The 18,202-nt window shown below is 43.2% G+C and overlaps 1 protein-coding gene across 4 annotated transcripts in view; it reads right to left on the minus strand.

Annotated features, from left to right (window-relative positions):
* The window catches only part of ASAP1 (ArfGAP with SH3 domain, ankyrin repeat and PH domain 1), a 310,634-nt gene that overhangs the window by 132,169 nt on the left and 160,263 nt on the right, over window positions 1–18,202 (minus strand). For all 4 annotated transcript variants that reach the window (XM_042973136.1, XM_042973135.1, XM_042973134.1 and 1 more), the window contains one exon: window positions 14,768–14,840. In XM_042973136.1, coding sequence (XP_042829070.1) covers window positions 14,768–14,840 — 73 coding nt within the window. The remainder of the gene's footprint in view (window positions 1–14,767; window positions 14,841–18,202) is intronic.

Raw genomic sequence — 18,202 nt, forward strand, 5'->3', positions numbered from 1 at the left:
AAAATTTTTTGCCTAAGGGACGGCAATCTTTTGTAATGTGTTGCTGGAATTGCCTCCCATTTGTCTCCTCATTTGGTTTACGGTGTCCTTTGCCGCACAGAACTTTTTACATTTCATGTCATCAAACATACCAATCTTTACCCAGAAATCTTTTGAGTTTCCTATCTTATATTCCCAAACCTCCTAATAGTTTGTATTAAAAAAACAACACCACATTGAAAGCTTGAATTCAATCCAATGTATCTGTTCACGTAGGGTGAAGAACAGTCCTAGCATTAAAGTTCCTAAGCCTTCTAATATTTGGTTTAGTTTTATTCTCTTTTGAATACTCAAATACTTAACCCATCATCGATGGTTTTTATTTTCTTTCCTCTGTACGAAAATATATTGCTTATTTAACACAGCCTCTCATAGGCACCCACGCTGTATCTGATAAATAAGTGAACACACGGACAAAACTTGGATGTAGCCACTGAGTTCCCAAGCGATGACAACTGCCTAACTCCCTGAAGAATGAACAGCTGATTAACTGGTACACCCGGGGAAACAGGCACAGCATACCATCAAGGCACCTTAAAGTACCCGGGGGTAAAGAAGCTGGTGTCTGCTTGAGTGGGCAGAGATACGGAGACCACCAAGGGGCCCCCAGTCTCTCCAGAGCTCACCGTCTAGGCAGGTTAAAGTTTTAAAAGCACTGCCCTCCACTCCTGTTCAGTGTCAGCGTGGGGCCCGGCTCTTTTTGTCACGCTGATCCATACAACCAGTTACCATTCAACCTGTGACCCTGAAAACAACCTGTTTTGTTTTTAAGTTTATTTATTTTTGAGAGAGAGAAGGACCATGCATGTGAGCAGGGGAGGAGTGGAGAGGGGGGGAGAGAGAGAGAGAGAGAGAGAGAGAGAGAGAGAGAGAGAGAGAGAGAACCCCAAGCAGGCTCTCTGCTGTTAGCGCAGAGCCCAATGCAGGCCTCGAACCCACCAACCATGAGATCATGACCTGAGTCGAAATCAAGAGTCAGATGCTTAATGGACTGAGCCTCCCAGGTGCCCCATGAAAACCTGTTTTAATTTTACAGACACATTATTGGTGGGGGGTGAGGGAGTTTGGGCTCAGAGTCCAAAGTCTGTATTGCCTTAGATACAACCTCCACTATTTAGACACATTTAAATTGATTATGAACAAGTTATTTCACTTCCCTGGGCCTCAGTTTCCTCATCTGTTCCCACCACCACTCACTAAGGTTAAGGTCCAAGGCAACATGGTTAAAGGCAGAACGGTTTGCATGCATTTTTTTTTTTTAATTGCCTTTCTCCTTGCCACTTGGGATGACTCATTCCTCTGATTTTTCAAGGTCATTTTGAATTTGGATTTGTTCTTTCAAAATTCTAGCCAAGCCTCTACAAGAATCTGCTCCAGCCCCAAGGGTGTTATCTGGAAACTTAGCATGCAGACTCCCATTTCCGCAGCAACTGACAAATCCATTAACTAACAGAGCCCCAAGACAAGATGCCTGCAGAGTTCCACAAGGCTATTACTCGGCATTTAAACGGCATTTGAGCATCAGAAGCAGCAATGCCCTCTCTTCTGGCTCCATCACGTTGGCCTCCTAACTGCCAGATAAAATCCACATCACGCTTGGATTTGCTGTCGGCTCTTCTGGGTAATGTTCATGCTTTGAGATCTGCCCCCTAAGAAAAGCTAGGAAGGAGACAAGTATTCCTCTTCTATTCCAGCCTTCTAGTCAACTGCCCACCCTCCGAGGGAGCCAAGCTTTCTTATAAACAGGTGTAATGTACAAATATGGCCCCGCATGTTACTATTAATTCACAAACTTTCATTAAGCACCTACAGTGGGATACAAAGGTTATGTAGGTTATTCGGTTTGCAGCCTTAGTCCTTCTGAGCTTCAGCTTCTTGGTTTAAAAATTATGTGTAAAATGACTAGAGATAAACCAAAGCCTCACTGGGATCTTGTCCTGGTAGATGAAGTAGGCTAGGATAGGACCTGGCTGGGCAGCTGCTCTTTAAACTGGTAGTCTCCAGACGATTTGTGACCATCTATACTTTTCATGAAAAATTTTATTATTTTATTTTAACCTACATTTATTTATTTATTTATTTATGAAAGACAGTGTGTGGGGTCGGGGGGGGGGGGAGGGGCAGACAGAGAGGGGGACACAGAATCCAAAGCAGGCTCCAGGCTCTGAGCTGTCAGCACAGAGCCCGATGAGGGGCTAGAACCCATGAACCGTGAGATCATGACCTGAGCCGAAGTCGGATCACTAAGTGAGCCACCCAGGTGCCCCATGGTAAAACATTTTAAAACCTAAATTTCTAATATTTATTTACTTAACCATTTCCTTATGTGTTAATACAGTGTATGTTAGATGCATATTCTACATACAATGTTACTACTTATAACCATCAATGGTTCTGGTCTCAATTCCACGGCTTGCAAAAACCCCTAAAATTGACTGAAAAATTCAGAGAAGGTCTGTTGTTCTCATATTATAAAGGGATTGATGACCCCAGAATGTTAAGGATCACAGAGGAAAGTCAGCTGAATCTAAAACCTTCTTGCCCTCAACAGGTGCAGAGTCCAATGAGTCTGAGGGAGAACAACAGCACGTGTACAAAAGAGATCAAATGTGCAAGCTGGCCTGTTTGGTTTTGAGTGGAGGATGGCATTCTTTTTTGGACCCCGTGACCCCCCCCCCCCCATAGGGTATACATGGTGTCTTTCAGGTTGCGAAAGAACCTTCGTGTCCTTTCATCACCACTATTTCATCAATAGACAAGGTAGGTATCATCTCGGCTTCACAGAGAAGAAAACTGAGGTCTTCAGAAATGGACGGACTTGCTAAGAACTACTCGGCTACTTATAGCCAGAACAGAGATCACACCCCAGCGTTCAGGTCTGCGAGCCAATGCTCTTCCAGAAGGGATCCCCCCAATCCTCACTGTGCAGGCGGCACAGAACACCCCCAAGCGCTACAGCAATACATGTCTCTCCACCCCAGGGCTCCTGGAAAAGGCATCACCCACAGCGTGGACAAGGAAGATGACAAGGGCCACGCAGCACACAAATGTGCCAGGTGCCACTTAAGTGTGCTGTCTGTGGTTCAGAATACACATGCGCACACACACACACACACACACACACACACAAGTTTAAAAAAGAAATACGGCTGATTAGTATTTTCTTCTTTTCTCTCAATTTTCCTTTGCAAATATGTTAATATATATTATACTTTTCCAATGAGAAAAACAAACAGAAAATGCCATTAACAACAACAACAACCAGCCCCAGGTTTTCCAGAATGCACTGGAAACCCCCTGCGATTCCCCATAAAGAAAAAGTGTGACGTTTGATCAATTATCAGGGACATGGAAGATCGGAGAATATCCTGTTGTCTGCATGCAGGTGACAAACTGGCCGTGCAAAGTCATCCTCCATCAACCCCCAATCACTCCGTCTTACGGCACTGATTATTTATGAAAAACACTTCAGAATCGATAGCAACTTGCTTGATTTCCATACCTAAGCAGGCGTCAGAAAAATCGATAAGTAGTTATCTTCCTGGCTAAAGACTCGGCTGGAGAGTCCCTCCCGTCCTAGACAGAGACACTTTAAAATTCATGTGCATGTCCAAACCACAAATGGAATTCAACACATGCATGACTGCTTTGTAGAGTTTATCACGGAGCATGGCTGCCTGAAGCCGGGGCCTCCTGTGAAGAGCTGAGGTGGGTTTGCCTCACAGGATACTCCACGTGGCCAGGGAAGCCTGTGCGAGAGAGGCAGAATGGAAGCGACCCTAGCAGGAATACCATACACAGAAATAAAACCAGAGACCCTGGCATTCCTCCAGACTCTTGCTACAGTTTAATTGCAACATCATTATACAGGAAAACATAACCCTCGTTTGACGAGGCATAAACCATCCAAGAGTGTGGTCAAAATGCAACTTGGAATAAGAGGCAGCAAGATCTGGAGTGACCACAGAATCTTGGCCGTAATCGTCAAGGAGGGTCAGCTCAAGGCAGAAAGGTGGTCCGTAAAGAAAACTCGGCAGTCGCTAAGCTGAATCTTTACGCGAGCGAACGGTAAAAAGGATTAGCTGACAAGGACTGAAAATCACAGTAGGACACCTCTGTGCCTTTAATTTAGGAGACTCCTCAACTTAGTCGATTTGGAAGAATGAGAGAGAGAGAGAGCGCAAAAACCATGTAAACAGGCCCCCCCCCCCCCCCCCCCCCCCCCGGTCAATGACAAGTATGTGTCTGTGGGCAGGAGGGGCAGTGTTCGCAGGGGGAGCCTCTCCCTGAGCTGCGGGTGACGGGCTCAAAGGCTGTGTGTGGAGGGTGAGTGTGTGCGTTTTCAACACCACACTCCTAAAGGAATGCCAATCTTTGTAAAAACGCCGAGGTAGAATTTTAAGTGTACTTTATTGGCCATATAAGGATTTTCAAGGGTTATTCTGACTCCATGGGTTACTTCCCTTACATGCAGACTTTAAGACCGAACTTCAGAGTGAGACTACGAGGTGAACACACTGAGTTTACAATAAACTGGAAGTCCAAGAGTACAGACGATCACTGCTTATCCTAGCATTTAATCACCTACTTGCCTCTCCTGTGCTTCGTAAATAGTTTTGACTGAATAAACAGAGCGCCTATTTTCTGTGTTTAGGTATCTGTGATCCACGAACCCGAGCTGAAGACATACCTCTCTCTAAGTCACTTTCACACACTGCTGCATATTGTTGAGTCCAACTATGCCAAAACGCCTCTCTGTGAGTCAAGTGTTCTGTCAATCCCTGAATGTTGTATGTTCAATCAATGCTTAATAAATGAATTACTCATACATTATTTTTTTATAAAGATCTATCTGCATCGGCAGTTGATAATTTGATGGAATAACTTGTACCAGACTAATGCTCCTGCCTATAACAATTATGAATGATGGACAAAATACAAAAACAACCACTAGAAACCATTGGAAAGCACGCAAAAGCAGGAAGAAAAAGAAGGGATATTACCCTTTAAGGAAGAGAACCATGCCAGAGAAGACCATATTTAACTGGCTTTTCTCCTAAAGGCAGACTTTAGTCCATGTTGGGCAAGGAGAACTGAACTCAAGTACAAAGTAGCATTTTACTCAGCTGAGGTGTCAGAGGTCAGAGTTTGAGATTGCTTCAGCAGCTGGCAATTGAGGGGGAATATCCAAGAAAAGAAGAAGTCACAGAAAGGGAAGCCCTCAAATTCAACCCCTGGTTGCCCAGAACTGCAAATGCTTCGAAAAGCCTAGCAGAAAACAGTATCTAAAGAGTTAAGCAGATTCTAGCAACTTCCCATTGCTAAGGAAAGAGTTTGGAATTCAAATCCCACAAAGTTAGCCAGGGCTTAGTAAACACTATGGGCTGAAAGCCTGGTTGGACGGTGCCATGAGAGTATGGGCCATGTTGCAGGACTAAGGGCTATATCCTGGGACTATAAGCAAAACTAAGATAAACTTACCATAAGATCAAGGTGATGGTCATCACCAGAAATCTAATCAGGTACTAGAATAAAACACCACACATTTCATAGAAGATAAAAGAACCCAGAGTCTCCACATCATACAATTCAAATGTCTAGCATGCAAACAGAAATTATTAGACACACAAGGAAACAGAAAAACGTAGCAAAACACCGAGAGAGAGAGAGAGAGAGGAAAAAGAAAAAAAATACAGTCAAAAGAAATGGAACCACAGACAAGTTAGATGTTGGATTTAGTACACAAGTTCAAAATAAATATTACAAGTAAGGTCAAGAATCTATAGGAAAAGATGGATAAATGGGTGAAGAGATAACAGAACTCTAGGAAAGACAGAAATTCTACAAAAAAAAAAAAAAAAAAAGGCCACACAGAAATCCAAGAACTAGAAAAATATGGTATCTGAAATAAGAATTAACTGGATGAGACTAACAGCAGACTGACACTGCAGAAGAAATGAGCCATAAACTTGAAGCCAGGAAAGTAGAAATTATCTAAACCGAAGCACAAGGAATATAAAGATTGAAAATAAAATCTCAGTGACCTGTGGGAGAACATTAAGCGGTCTAACACAAAAGTAACTCGAGTCTAAGAAAGAAAGAGACAGAATATAAGAATAAATAATTTGAAACAATACTGGCTAAAAATCTTCCAGCATTGATTAAATTTTTGCAGCTGACTGTAATTGTAACTACCACAGATTAATATATTCTAGTATCATATTAAATATTTTTAATATGTTCTTTCCAACGTGTGCAACAAAGTAGCCATTATGGTCCCATTTTAGAAAGGAGGAAACTGAAGCTTGGTGGGGGAGGGAATGGGGGTAGAGCTAAGCAGCTTGGATACATCCATGCCGTGGTGCATGGAAGAGGACAGATTTTGTTTGGACTCCCCCTACTATTTCAGAGCCTCAAGCTGAGGAGGATGAAGTCGTCATCGTGGTCACCATTGTCAGGGACCTGCATGACCTGTGTGATGCTTCAGAACCGTCCGATGAGGTTGAAAAACTATTTTTCCATTTCCAGAAATGAAGAAAAAACTGCTCGAAGTATTCTCTGACAAACCAGTCAGGGGCTGACTCAGCATCTGACCCCACATCCATGTGACCCATTCGAGAATAAGTCACTAAGGGGGTGCGGGAAGCAGTTTCGTCTATGGAAGAGAACACGCTGGTTTGCAGGCCTCCCTAGTCGTTCCTAAGTGATGCCAATTACAGAGGCCCTAGTAACGGCAGTGAGGGGCGGAGAAAGACTGTGGTGAGCCAGTGCCAGGTCCAGGTTGCATTTAAAGTGAAAGAAGCTGCTCCTCTTTTTGAGGGACCCATCTAGTACCTTCGTGCTCTAGGACGACCGCCTGTTTTACTGGCCTGTCCCCCTGCACAGGTGAGGCACTCCTGGGAGTCCTCACTGCCCCAGCCCACGGCGGCAGTCACTTACCAAAGACCTACGGTTCAAATCTCGTAGCTACTTACTAGCTGTGTAAATGATTTAAACCAGGTTTAAATGTAAACTTACTAGCTTTGTAAATGATTCAAACTAGGTGACTTCATCCCAAAGTGGGGATAATAACGTCTTGCATATAGGACAGGTGAGACAATTAAGAAACATCATAAATCTATATAATAAGGCATCTGGCAACAAACATCAGGTGTAATTTCTTAATTCTACAAAATTCGACTATTAAGGTAAGAATATGTTTTTATATTTACCTTTAACAGTATTTTTGTTATTCAGCTTGAGGCTTTAAAAAAATCTGAAGCACTCGTTGGGGAATGAACACTCCCAGTTTTTTGTTTTTTAATTTTTAACATTTTATTCATTTTTGAGATACAGAGACAGACAGAGTGCAAGTGGGGGTGGGGTAGAGAGAGAGGGAGACACAGAATCTGAAGTGGGCTCCAGGCTCTGAGCTGTCAGCGCAGAGCCCAACGCGGGGCTTGAACTCATGAACTGTGAGATCATGACCTGAGCTGAAGTCAGACGCTTAACCGACTGAACCACCCAGGGGCCCCGAGCACTCCCAGTTTTATTTAAAATGACTTAATTTCTCATGAAGAACGCTCCCATAAAATGAGCGTATATATCATAAAAAACTACCTCATTTTAAGAGCACTCCTTCCAGGACAGCAAAATGAAGGAAGTGTGTGCACCTGCCCTCCATGCCTCGTGCCCCCTGCCTCTGATTTCAAGTAACAGAATATTTCAGGCAACGGCTTGAATATGAAAATTGGACCTTCTTAAAGAGCCTGGAATTCTGAGATTATTCTGGAAAGAAACTTCAATTTTCTAAATGCAGTTTAAAAAATTTCTCCAGTTTTATCCCTACATACTTTGAGGAGTACTACTTTCCTGGATAAGTGTGCCTCCTTTAGGAAAAAGCTTCCTTCCTTGACCCTTTTGAAGGAACTAATTATTTCAATTTGTTTTCACTTTTTAAGGAGTAATAATGGACCCACACAAATACAAAATGCCTTGCAGGCCGGAAGTAATTTGTTTAGACTTGCCTTAAATCACTACCAAAAGGTATTTACAGTTTCAGTCTAAAGGCTTCTACTTCTGGGGGCTTAAAATTACCTCTTTACTAGCAAGTTTACTGTATACCTTTTGACATTTTATGATTCTGTACGTTTCTATTAAAATTCTAATCCATTTCATCTCTTAACTATTCCAGTTAGGAAACTTCTTCACACTGAAGAAACACTCCAGGATTAAAAATACCATTATATGACACAATGGTAAGACACCAAACTTAATTATCAATTCTAGATTCACTCTGCATTGTACCTTTGACAAAATGTTAGCTAAAAAAAGCTAAAATGAACTTGCTATCCACTTCCTATCCACTGATGAATTTAGCACTTTACCTTTAAAATCTTAGATTTCATCATACGCTTTGAGCAATTTCTTAAAATAGATAAATTAACAAAATGAAAATCTGGGGCGAACATCACACATTAATTTTGCGTTAGAAAACACAAATGTTCCTATAAAACTACTCACTACATAATTCTACACTGAAAAGGGAGAAAACTGCCTTTTTCCCCTCAAGTATGGAACTCTTTATGACAACGTAGCCATACGCTGGAAATAAGGCTTCCATATCATATGCTAGTAATTGAATTCCATACCACTGTCATTTTTTTATTCGCTAAAATTAAAGAATTTAAGAGTCCCAACTTTCAGACTAACAATGTTATATATTTCTAGGGGGCACAATGTGTTACTAATAAGCTAAAACGTATTCCAAATATATCTTGGCATGAATTTTAAGGAAGCCACTATTTAATAATAAAATCCACATTTGGATTTGTGAAAAAAAATTTATCATAGAAGAAGAACTAGGAGAAGGAATATTCTGGGGTCTTTACTTCCAAGGAAAAGTATACTCATGTGTAATAATACGTCTGATTGAAAAAGATGAACAAATTCAACCCAACAAAGTCACTGATGGAACGACAAGCCAGGCGCACCCATGCTTACTAGGAATCACAGCCTCCTTCCATTTTTACGAAACTACAGTATATTTCAGTTTGCTTTTTTAATAGCACTGATGAGCAGTGAGCTCGTCTTTCTCAAGAGACACACACCGACTTCCACTGAGCCTAGGATTTGCACGCCTAAACCCATGTTTGCAAGGGCAGAAGTCTCGTGAAGGCCAGTCCAACGTCGTGAAGGTCTATTGCCCTGACCCAGGGGCTTGTACCAAGATTGAGGCGACGTGTCAGCAGGCAGGTGAAGGCCTGCCCGGGGCTGGCAGAGTCACTCCAGTGGCCTCACAAGAGGGTGGCTGGCTTCCTCCAAGGCAAACGTGGAGCCGGTGGGGAGACCCAGACGGAAGCTAGCTCTTTTATGAACTGGCCTAGGGAATCACATGGTATCACTTCCATCACATTCTATTCATTAGAAAAGAGCTGTAAGTCTGGCACACGTACCAGGGAAGCGAATTAGGCTCTATCTTTGGAAGGAAAAACTGTCAAAAATTGCAACATTTTTTTTTAAGTTTATTCATTTAATATTTCTGAGAGGGTAAGAGAGAGAGAGTGTGTGTGTGCGCAGCAAGTGGGGGATGGGCAGAGAGAGAGGGAGGGAGACACAGAATCCGAAGCAGGCTCCAGGCTCCGAGCTGTTAGCACAGAGCCTGACGCGGGGCTCAAACCCACGAACTGCGAGATCATGACCCGAGCCGAAGTCGGACGCTTAACGGACTGAGCCACCCAGGTGCCCCTGCAACATATTTTAAAACCTCTACCGTTCAAGAAACTACTAGCTATTTTAAACATACATTAGGAGACAGAGAGGTGGGGGGCGGGGGGGACACACACACCAGGGCAAACTTTCTACATGACAATATTCTTCACAGATTAATAATGTCAACACTTCAAAACTTAGGAACAATACAGGAAAGTTAAATAGCTTGGAAAATTCTCCCCTGATCCAAGCAGTTCACAGAATTCAGGTTTTTTTTGTTTTGTTTTGTTTTTCTGAAATGTCCTCATACGCAGCAGGGACAGTAAGAGAAAGAGACAAATTCCCAAAGCCATTTTCAAACTAAAGGCTTTTGGGGAGATAACTTGTTTTTCCAATAAAATTTCTGTTTTTATTATACTGTGTTCCAATTAATACTGATAAAGGTTCTGCGTAAACATAATCACTACATTGTAAATGCAAGACCACCTCCAAGATATTCAGCATCTTCCACACAGTCTGGTGGGGGAGGTGGGGGTGGGGGTGGGGGTGGCTGGTCATCTCAAACCAGAAATACAGAAATGCTTTGTAAAACTTTAAAGAACATCAGATGGGTCTCATGTCACTTAAGCACTGTGAGAAAACAAGAAAATGATGAAAACACACTGGGAACCAGATCCCAGGGTTCAGCCTCTGTGGCTTCTTTGGATGAGGCCAAAAGCCCTTGGATGGGAATAGCCCAGATTCCACTGGGCATGTATCATGGAAAGATCTGCAACACCGCTGTTTTACTCATCTAGCTATTTTTTAAGAATTAAATGTCACAGCGCTGCCCACACAAGCTGACCAGAAACCCGAGTGTACTATGCTCGCTGGTGATGGTGGCAACCCTATCAGGTCCCAGCAGTCTGTGAGGTCTGAGTTTTTATCCCCACACGTCCGAGCCATGGGCATGATAACTGCTACCGCAGCCCCTCTCCAGGAACTACCGAAGTCACCCCAGGATTTACACTGCTGGGAGGTTCCATTTCATCGAGTCATTTGTGAACAGTCATGATTAAATACTTAACAGTCGTTCATGGCAAGCTTCTCAGGGACGTATCTAGCCAACCTGTAGCAATTCATTCCCCATGTGTTGAACCTCTAACCACATGTCAGGTAGAAGACAGGTACAGGGTGGCTGTACACAACAAAGCTGGAATCAGCTAGACCCTCGTTCCATTACTGTTAGGTGTGGCCGCTTGCAGAAGACAGTCTGGCTCTTGAAGCTTCAGCCTCACCACCTATAAAATGGGATCTAATGGGGATAATGGTAGGCCTACCTCAGAGGCTTGTTCAGCTTAGCTTCGTACGCATCAACCCCCTTGAATGTCACCTCCTCCGAGAGGTGTTCCCCTTAGCACCCTGTCAGACTATATCAGGTCCCTCTTTGTAAGCTTGCCAGTTTCTAAATTATAAGTACTTTCTGGCATCTCTCCCACTGAACTGTAAAATTCATGAAGGCAGAGATTCTGTCCGATTTGTCTAATATACTCACCCCCCAGAATGGTATCATGGAACAGGTGTTCAACAAATGTTTGTTGAACAAACGGTATTTGGTGACAAACACATAAAATACGAAGATAAAAGACACAGCACCAACCTTCCTCAGGCAATTCATGGGCCAGTGCAGAAGCTCTCCGTTTTAGCTGCACATCGTCTGGGAAGTGATTTTATTATGATCCCAATACCTGGGCCTTACTCTAGAACAGCTCTTGGTATGTAGACCCAAGGGACCCCTGTGTTTGTGTTTTAAGTGCTCTTTGGGTGATTCTAATGAAAAGTCAGGGTTGATGGGAATATAAGCTGGTGCAGCCACTCTGGAAAACAGTATGGAGGTTCCTCAAAAAACTAAGAATAGAACTACCCTATGACCCAGCAATTGCACTACTAGGCATTTATCCACGGGATATGGGTGTGCTGTTTCAAAGGGGCACATGCACCCCCATGTTTATAGCAGCACTATCAACAATAGCCAAAGTATGGAAAGAGCCCAAATGTCCATCGATGGATGAATGGGTAAAGAAGATGTGGTATATATGTGTGTGTGTGTGTGTGTGTGCGTGCGTGTGTGTATACACACACATACATATGTACACATATATACATACATACAATGGAGTATTACTCGGCAATCAGAAAGAATGAAATCTTGTCATTTGTAACTACGTGGATGGAACTGGAGGGTATTATGCTCAGTGAAATTAGTCAGAGAAAGACAAAAATCATATGACTTCACTCATATGAGGACTTTAAGAGACAAAACAGATGAACATGAGGGAAGGGAAACAAAAATAATATAAACACAGGGAGAGGGACAAAACAGAAGAGACTCGTAAATATGGAGAATAAGCTGAGGGTTACTGGAGGGGTTGTGGGTGGGGGGATGGGCTAAATGGGGAAGGGGCACTAAGGAATCTACTCCCGAAATCATTGTTGCACTAGATGCTAACTAACTCGGATATAAATTAAAAAAAATAAAAAATAAAACAAGTTAAAAAAAAAAAGTCAGGGTTGATACTCGCTAGTCCAATGCCAGAGAGACCGATCAACAGTTACAATACGATGGGGTGTATGTTCTCCTCCTGCTGCAAACCGATTTCCTGTGATGATGGAAATGTCCCGGGTCTGCCCTGTCCAATACCGTAGCTGTCAGTCACACTGTGGCTATTGAGCACTCAAAATGTGGCTACTGAGCCTGGAGGACCTGAATTTTAAATCTTATTTAATTTTAATGAACTTAAATTTAAAAAGCCATTATGTGACTAGAAGCTACTCTATTAGATGGTAGAGACATAAGGCAAAGTACGCAGGGGAACCCTTCCCCCAGCGAGGGGTAGGAGCGGTCACACTCAGAGCGCTGAGGTCCCCATTCAAAAGGCGAGAACAATCTCCTGGAGGAAGTGGCAGTCAGACCGCACATATTCCTTGAACTCTCTACCTTACACATATGCACGGACAGCCTCTCCCTCCCGCCATACCCAGGTCAGCTGTGACCAAGGAAGCCCTTTCAAGAACAAGATGAAGCACATCCCTACCAAGAAAAAGAGCCCTTGTGTGAGCTGCCGAAGGATGTGATTGTGGTCACCGTGGCACACAGAGGGAACGCGTCTTGAGCAAGGACACTGGGGAGAAAAGGAGTTACGTGGAGCCCCCAGCAGAGCAAATATGGTAGCAATGCTCCGCTGCAAATCGGAGTCTCTCTTCGGTGGCTCACAAGCTGAGAGCCTCAAGCGTAAACCATAACATTACGGAGAACTGACACTTGGTTCCTGAGGCGAATACTGGCTCGTTAAGCTCTTTAGGAAATCAGGCGGGCCCGGTGCTATTTGTAGAAGACTGAATTAACCGGAGAAGGAACCCATGCCACCGATCTGCCTGTCGTTTTCCCCCCGTGCGATGCACCTACCACGTGCAGGAAGTTTTTTGGTGGCTTTAAAGATTACCTCATTTTATCCATACAAGGCTCTGCAAATTAGATGATTGTTTTCTCATTTTATGGTGAAGCAATTTAAGATCCATGGAAGTTAAGTCATTTACTTAACAAGTAGTGACAGTTAGTGATCTACGCTACCTGAGTTTCTTTCTCACAAAAACTGTATTTTATGAAATAGATATACTAAGTCCCCATTTGTTTTTGGTTTTTCCACCACAAATCCGGATGATCACAATCAATGCTTCAATAAACCCACCTGTGTATCCATTTTCCATACACTTTCACTGATGCATAACATACCTGCATCCATGCAAAAAGTATGTAAGCCTTAAGTGTAGCATGTGAAGAATTATCAAAAAATGAACTGAGCTACGTAATCATCCCCAAATCAAGAAAGAGAACAATACCACCACCTCAGAAGCTCCCCATGGCCACCTCCTCGTTATTCCTCCCATCCACCTCCCCCCAGAGGGCGAATATCTACAAAGGGGCTGCCACATTTTGGGGGTAAATCAGAATGAAGCTAAGGCAGAAGTTATATAATTTAGGCCAAGATTTAAAACATTTGAAACATTTAAACAGTTAAAACATCACTATATAACTAGACAATTCTCTATTTATCTGTCTTAATTAGAAGTTTGTGTCTTATTGGAAATAAGGAAATTAGAGAGGTGTCAGGGAATCAGGATACAAAATGTGTTAACAATCAGGCCCAAGGGCTTTGAAGAAGACAAGAGACAATTAGATTTCCAGCTCGTCGAGACTACCGATTCCCAGCTCTGATGAGAGGAGGCCCATAAAGCATCTGACAGTCGAGTTTTTCCTTTTTCAATGTTCCTTTCTACTCCGTAATTTTATGACAATTAGGAGTATGACTATAAATAAAATATAAAATTTATATAAAATATGAATGTATGGCATTTACTGAACTTCCCCGAGGTGAAGATATTAGCTAATTAACTCCCTTTGACGACCCTGCAAAAATACCACAATCTCTGCTTTAAAGAGAAGATGGAGGTTCAAAACCGTGAAGTAACCAGCCTAAGGTCACACTGCTAGTGAGAGGCAGAGTGAGGGTGCAAACCTGCACCTGTCCGACTTCAAGGCCAAGAATAGACTCTGGTTGGCAGATCTGGTCAGGTCTCAGTTCACTCGCCCCCTTCCCCGGCACTCACACCGATTTCCAGATGTTGTAGAGGTACGCTGCAGAAAGAACGATCTTCACGTGTTTAACAGAGACCCCTGAATTAAGAACTGATCAGCTACACAAACAGATCCTGCCTATCTCACATGTCACCTGTGGCTAAATTACCTGTACACCTGCTAAGGTTTTAAATGTCCAGTGGGTCTAAAAACCCACTGCAACTAACGTTCTTTCATTGTTTTATTTTGGAAACAGTAACCGGTTTAGGTGGAGAAGAAACAGAGAAAAAAGGGAAAAATGGAACTTCTTCGACCTTATTTTTTCTTTTGTATTGTCTTCTATAAACGTAACATCTTACAGATAACAGAGAAAACTGCAAACGTTATATATAATTCATGCCGTCTGCTTTGGAAAGTACTTACCTTGACCGGAATTATATATTGCTTTGACAGACTTCTTCACTTTCTGTAAGGCTGTTCTATCTTGGTCTAGAGCCTAAAAGAGAAAAACGAGGGGAGAAGATGTTGGAAAATTTGGCAAATTAAAACTCACTCGTAATGACATCCATCTTGTGGAGTGCCACAGCGGTAGCAAGTGGACATATTTACGAACAGGGAACCATTTCAGAGACCGGCAGTACCCGTGATCTGAGGAGTTCTGTTTTGGGGATAAAAAGAGTCGTTCCACAAAGCTCAGTGTTGGGGAAAGCTGACAGCATGGGAGTCAGTCGGTTTTCACACTAAGCTCTGCACGGGAAAGAAACTACAAGCCACTTAAGATAGGGGAAGACTGGTTTTCACTGGAAGAAGGTGCAACCCGGGAAGGGACAAAGGCCTAAGACGTGAATGACACATATCCAAGAGAACTAAACACCTGATGGGAATTTCAGCCAGGAAGAAAACATTTCAAAGGGCGCAATGAGAGTGACCTGAGGATTCCTTTTAAACTTTTTTTTTTTAATGTTTATTTTTGAGACAGAGAGAGAGAGAGAGAGAGAGAGAGAGAGAGAGTGCACATGAGTGGTGGAAGGGCAGAGAGAGAAGGAGACACAGAATGTGAAGCAGGCTCCAGGCTCTGAGCTGTCAGCACAGAGCCTGATGTGGGCCTCAAACTCACGAACTGTGAGATCATGACCTGAGCCGAAGTCGCATGCTTAACCGACTGAGCCACACAGGTGCCCCTGAGGATTCCTTTTAAAATTAAAAAACTTATGATGTAAGGCCAGTTGTATTTTAAAATTCTGCCTGCTAAAAAAACACAGCATGGAAAATGCTACCATGATGCTGGTAATGCTTTTAAATGATTTCTTAGATGGTGTATAAACACATCTACATCATCTACTTGTGCTACAAGTTGCGGGGGTGGGGTGGTTCTAGGGGACTGACTGTTGATTTTTAATCCAGGGACTGGACACACAATTGTGCTCTGTTCGGGAAGACTGTGCACTTAGGACATGCATACTCTTTTCATAATGTGTATTTCAATTCAAAATCAAATTTAAAAAGGGTTGTATTCAATACAGAAATTTATATGGCACGCTGACCTAACTTCTTAAAACAACTTTAAACCTTCCTCTCTGCTTCCCTGAGGGTCAACGATCCAGAGACTGGGAGCCCCTGGGTGGTGTGTCAAAATCTGGAGGGCACGAGCAGTGACAGCAATAATAATGAACTTAGGCACATAAAATTTAAGACCATGAAATGTACGCTCACATCCATGACATCATCTAAACCTCAAAACCTCAGAGGAGAAAACCGAGGGCCACAGAGGGTAAACACTCCTACCCCTGAAAGTCGCACAAAGAGATGAAAAGGGTAAATGCAGTGGCAGCAGGTAGTAACACCCTTGTCCTGCAAGATGGCCTTTCCTGTCACTCTAAACCTGTGGCTCAAGTGGCGCTGCCCCTTCCGTTCAGCTCCAGTCCTCTGGACCCCGGTGGCTGGCAGGGTGGGTACCTGACCGGCGCTGGGCCCAGGCTCTCACAGGATTTCTGGGCTTGGGAAACAGGGACCTCAGTGGTTCTGTTCCTTGATCTGTGAGGAATCTGGACAGACGGATGGACCGATGACACACACAGAGCACCAGACACAGGAGCTGGAGAGGGTGCCGGTGGCATCAGAGTCCTGGCTTCCAGCTGCACCCAAGGCATAGGTCACTGCTAACCTTCCTGTAGAATGAGTATATTTTTGCCCCAAGCTGGTTGAAGCGGGGGTTCTACCACTTGCAACACAAGTCCTGAGTAACACAAGAACCCAAGTTTACTGAGCACTTGCTACGCCAGGTATGAACTTGGTATGGTGGACGTACCAAGTAGGTAAGATACATATGCTTCCAATATCTTCTCCCTTTGCACCGCATCTTTACAAAACCCCCGGAAAGCAGCATCCACGTTTTTAAGATAAGGAAATAGGCCTTCAATAAGTATTTGCAGAAAGGGAGGGAGAGGGAAAGATTAATTAAGTTGTCCAAAGTCACAGAGCCAGAAGGGGCTGGAGTCACATCTCACGCTAACGTCTACTGTATCTCAAACCTAATGAGATGCTGAGGTAAAACCCCGAGTTTTCAGACCCCGAGTCTGACCGCTACCCTCCACCACGCCCATTGCTTATGTTCCACCTCCACGCATTTGTCACAGCCATTTACCACCTGCACTTCTATTTAATATTTTTCTTTAAGCCCATTCACGTCTTTTACATTGTCCAGAAGTGTAGTAAGTGGAAAATCAGGATCACTCACCGTTAACAGAAGATACCCTTTTTAAAGATCACTGTGACTCTCTCTATAAAATGCTCATTTGGGGGCTCAGTTGGCTCAGTTGGTTAAGTGTCCAACTTTTGGTTTTGGGTCAGGTCATGATCTCATGGTTTGTGAGTCTGAGTCCCACGCAGGGCTCTGTTCTGGTAACATGGAGCCTTCTTGGGATTCTCTCCTTCTCCCTCTCTCTGCCCTTCCCCAGCTCTCTCTCTCTAAATAAATAAACTTAAAAAAGAAGATAAAATGCTCATCTGTTCTGTACCTGTGGCCATCTCCTGGAACACCATGATACTGCACTCCACACTTAAGGAAACAGTGTCTTACTAGACGGTTTCACAAGAGACAAAGTTTGAGTTATTTCACAGAGTTGAGGTTTGTACTGTAGAGAAAAGAGGAAAGAGAACTCACATTTTAATAAGTGCTTAGAGTGGCACAGAGGGTGCTGAGGCTGCCACGGACCGCCTCATGTCATTCTCACCAAAACCCCATGAAAGCAGTACTATTATCAAATTCGTTTTATAGATGAGGAACACAGAGGCTCAGAAAGTCTGACTCGCCCTGGGCGGCGGAGCGGGAGTCTGAGCTCGGGTCCTCACAACAGAACCTGACCTCCCAACAGCACCCAGCTCTGCGTTCCCGTGATGTCTGGGATGAACTGCATCTAAAAATAGAGCCTCCTTAAACACTGAGAATAAATGAGGGTTGTTGGGGGGTGGGAGGGAGGGAAAGTGGGTGAGGGGCATCGAGGAGGGCACCTGTTGGGATGAGCACTGGGTGTTGTATGGAAACCAATTTGATAATAAATTTCGTATTAAAAATTTTTTTAAACAAAAATAAAATAAAATAAAATAAATTAAAAAATAAAATAAAAATAGAGCCTCATGTTAAGGGGGGTGGGAGTGGAACTACCTGCCAGTTTTCAGAGACAAATGAGTTAAGAAATTACAAGCTATTCAGGATGTTAAGAGTCTTCCAGGGAAAGAAACTAATGCAAATAAGTACAAATAACCATGCATTTAAGACACAAAATCTAATGGGTTTATCTTCTGATGAACTGCTTTTGTGGGAAAAACATTTAAAAAATCATCCCAATAATAGCTGCC

This window comes from Panthera tigris, chromosome F2 (genome assembly GCF_018350195.1).
Source record: "Panthera tigris isolate Pti1 chromosome F2, P.tigris_Pti1_mat1.1, whole genome shotgun sequence".
Lineage (NCBI taxonomy): Eukaryota > Metazoa > Chordata > Mammalia > Carnivora > Felidae > Panthera > Panthera tigris.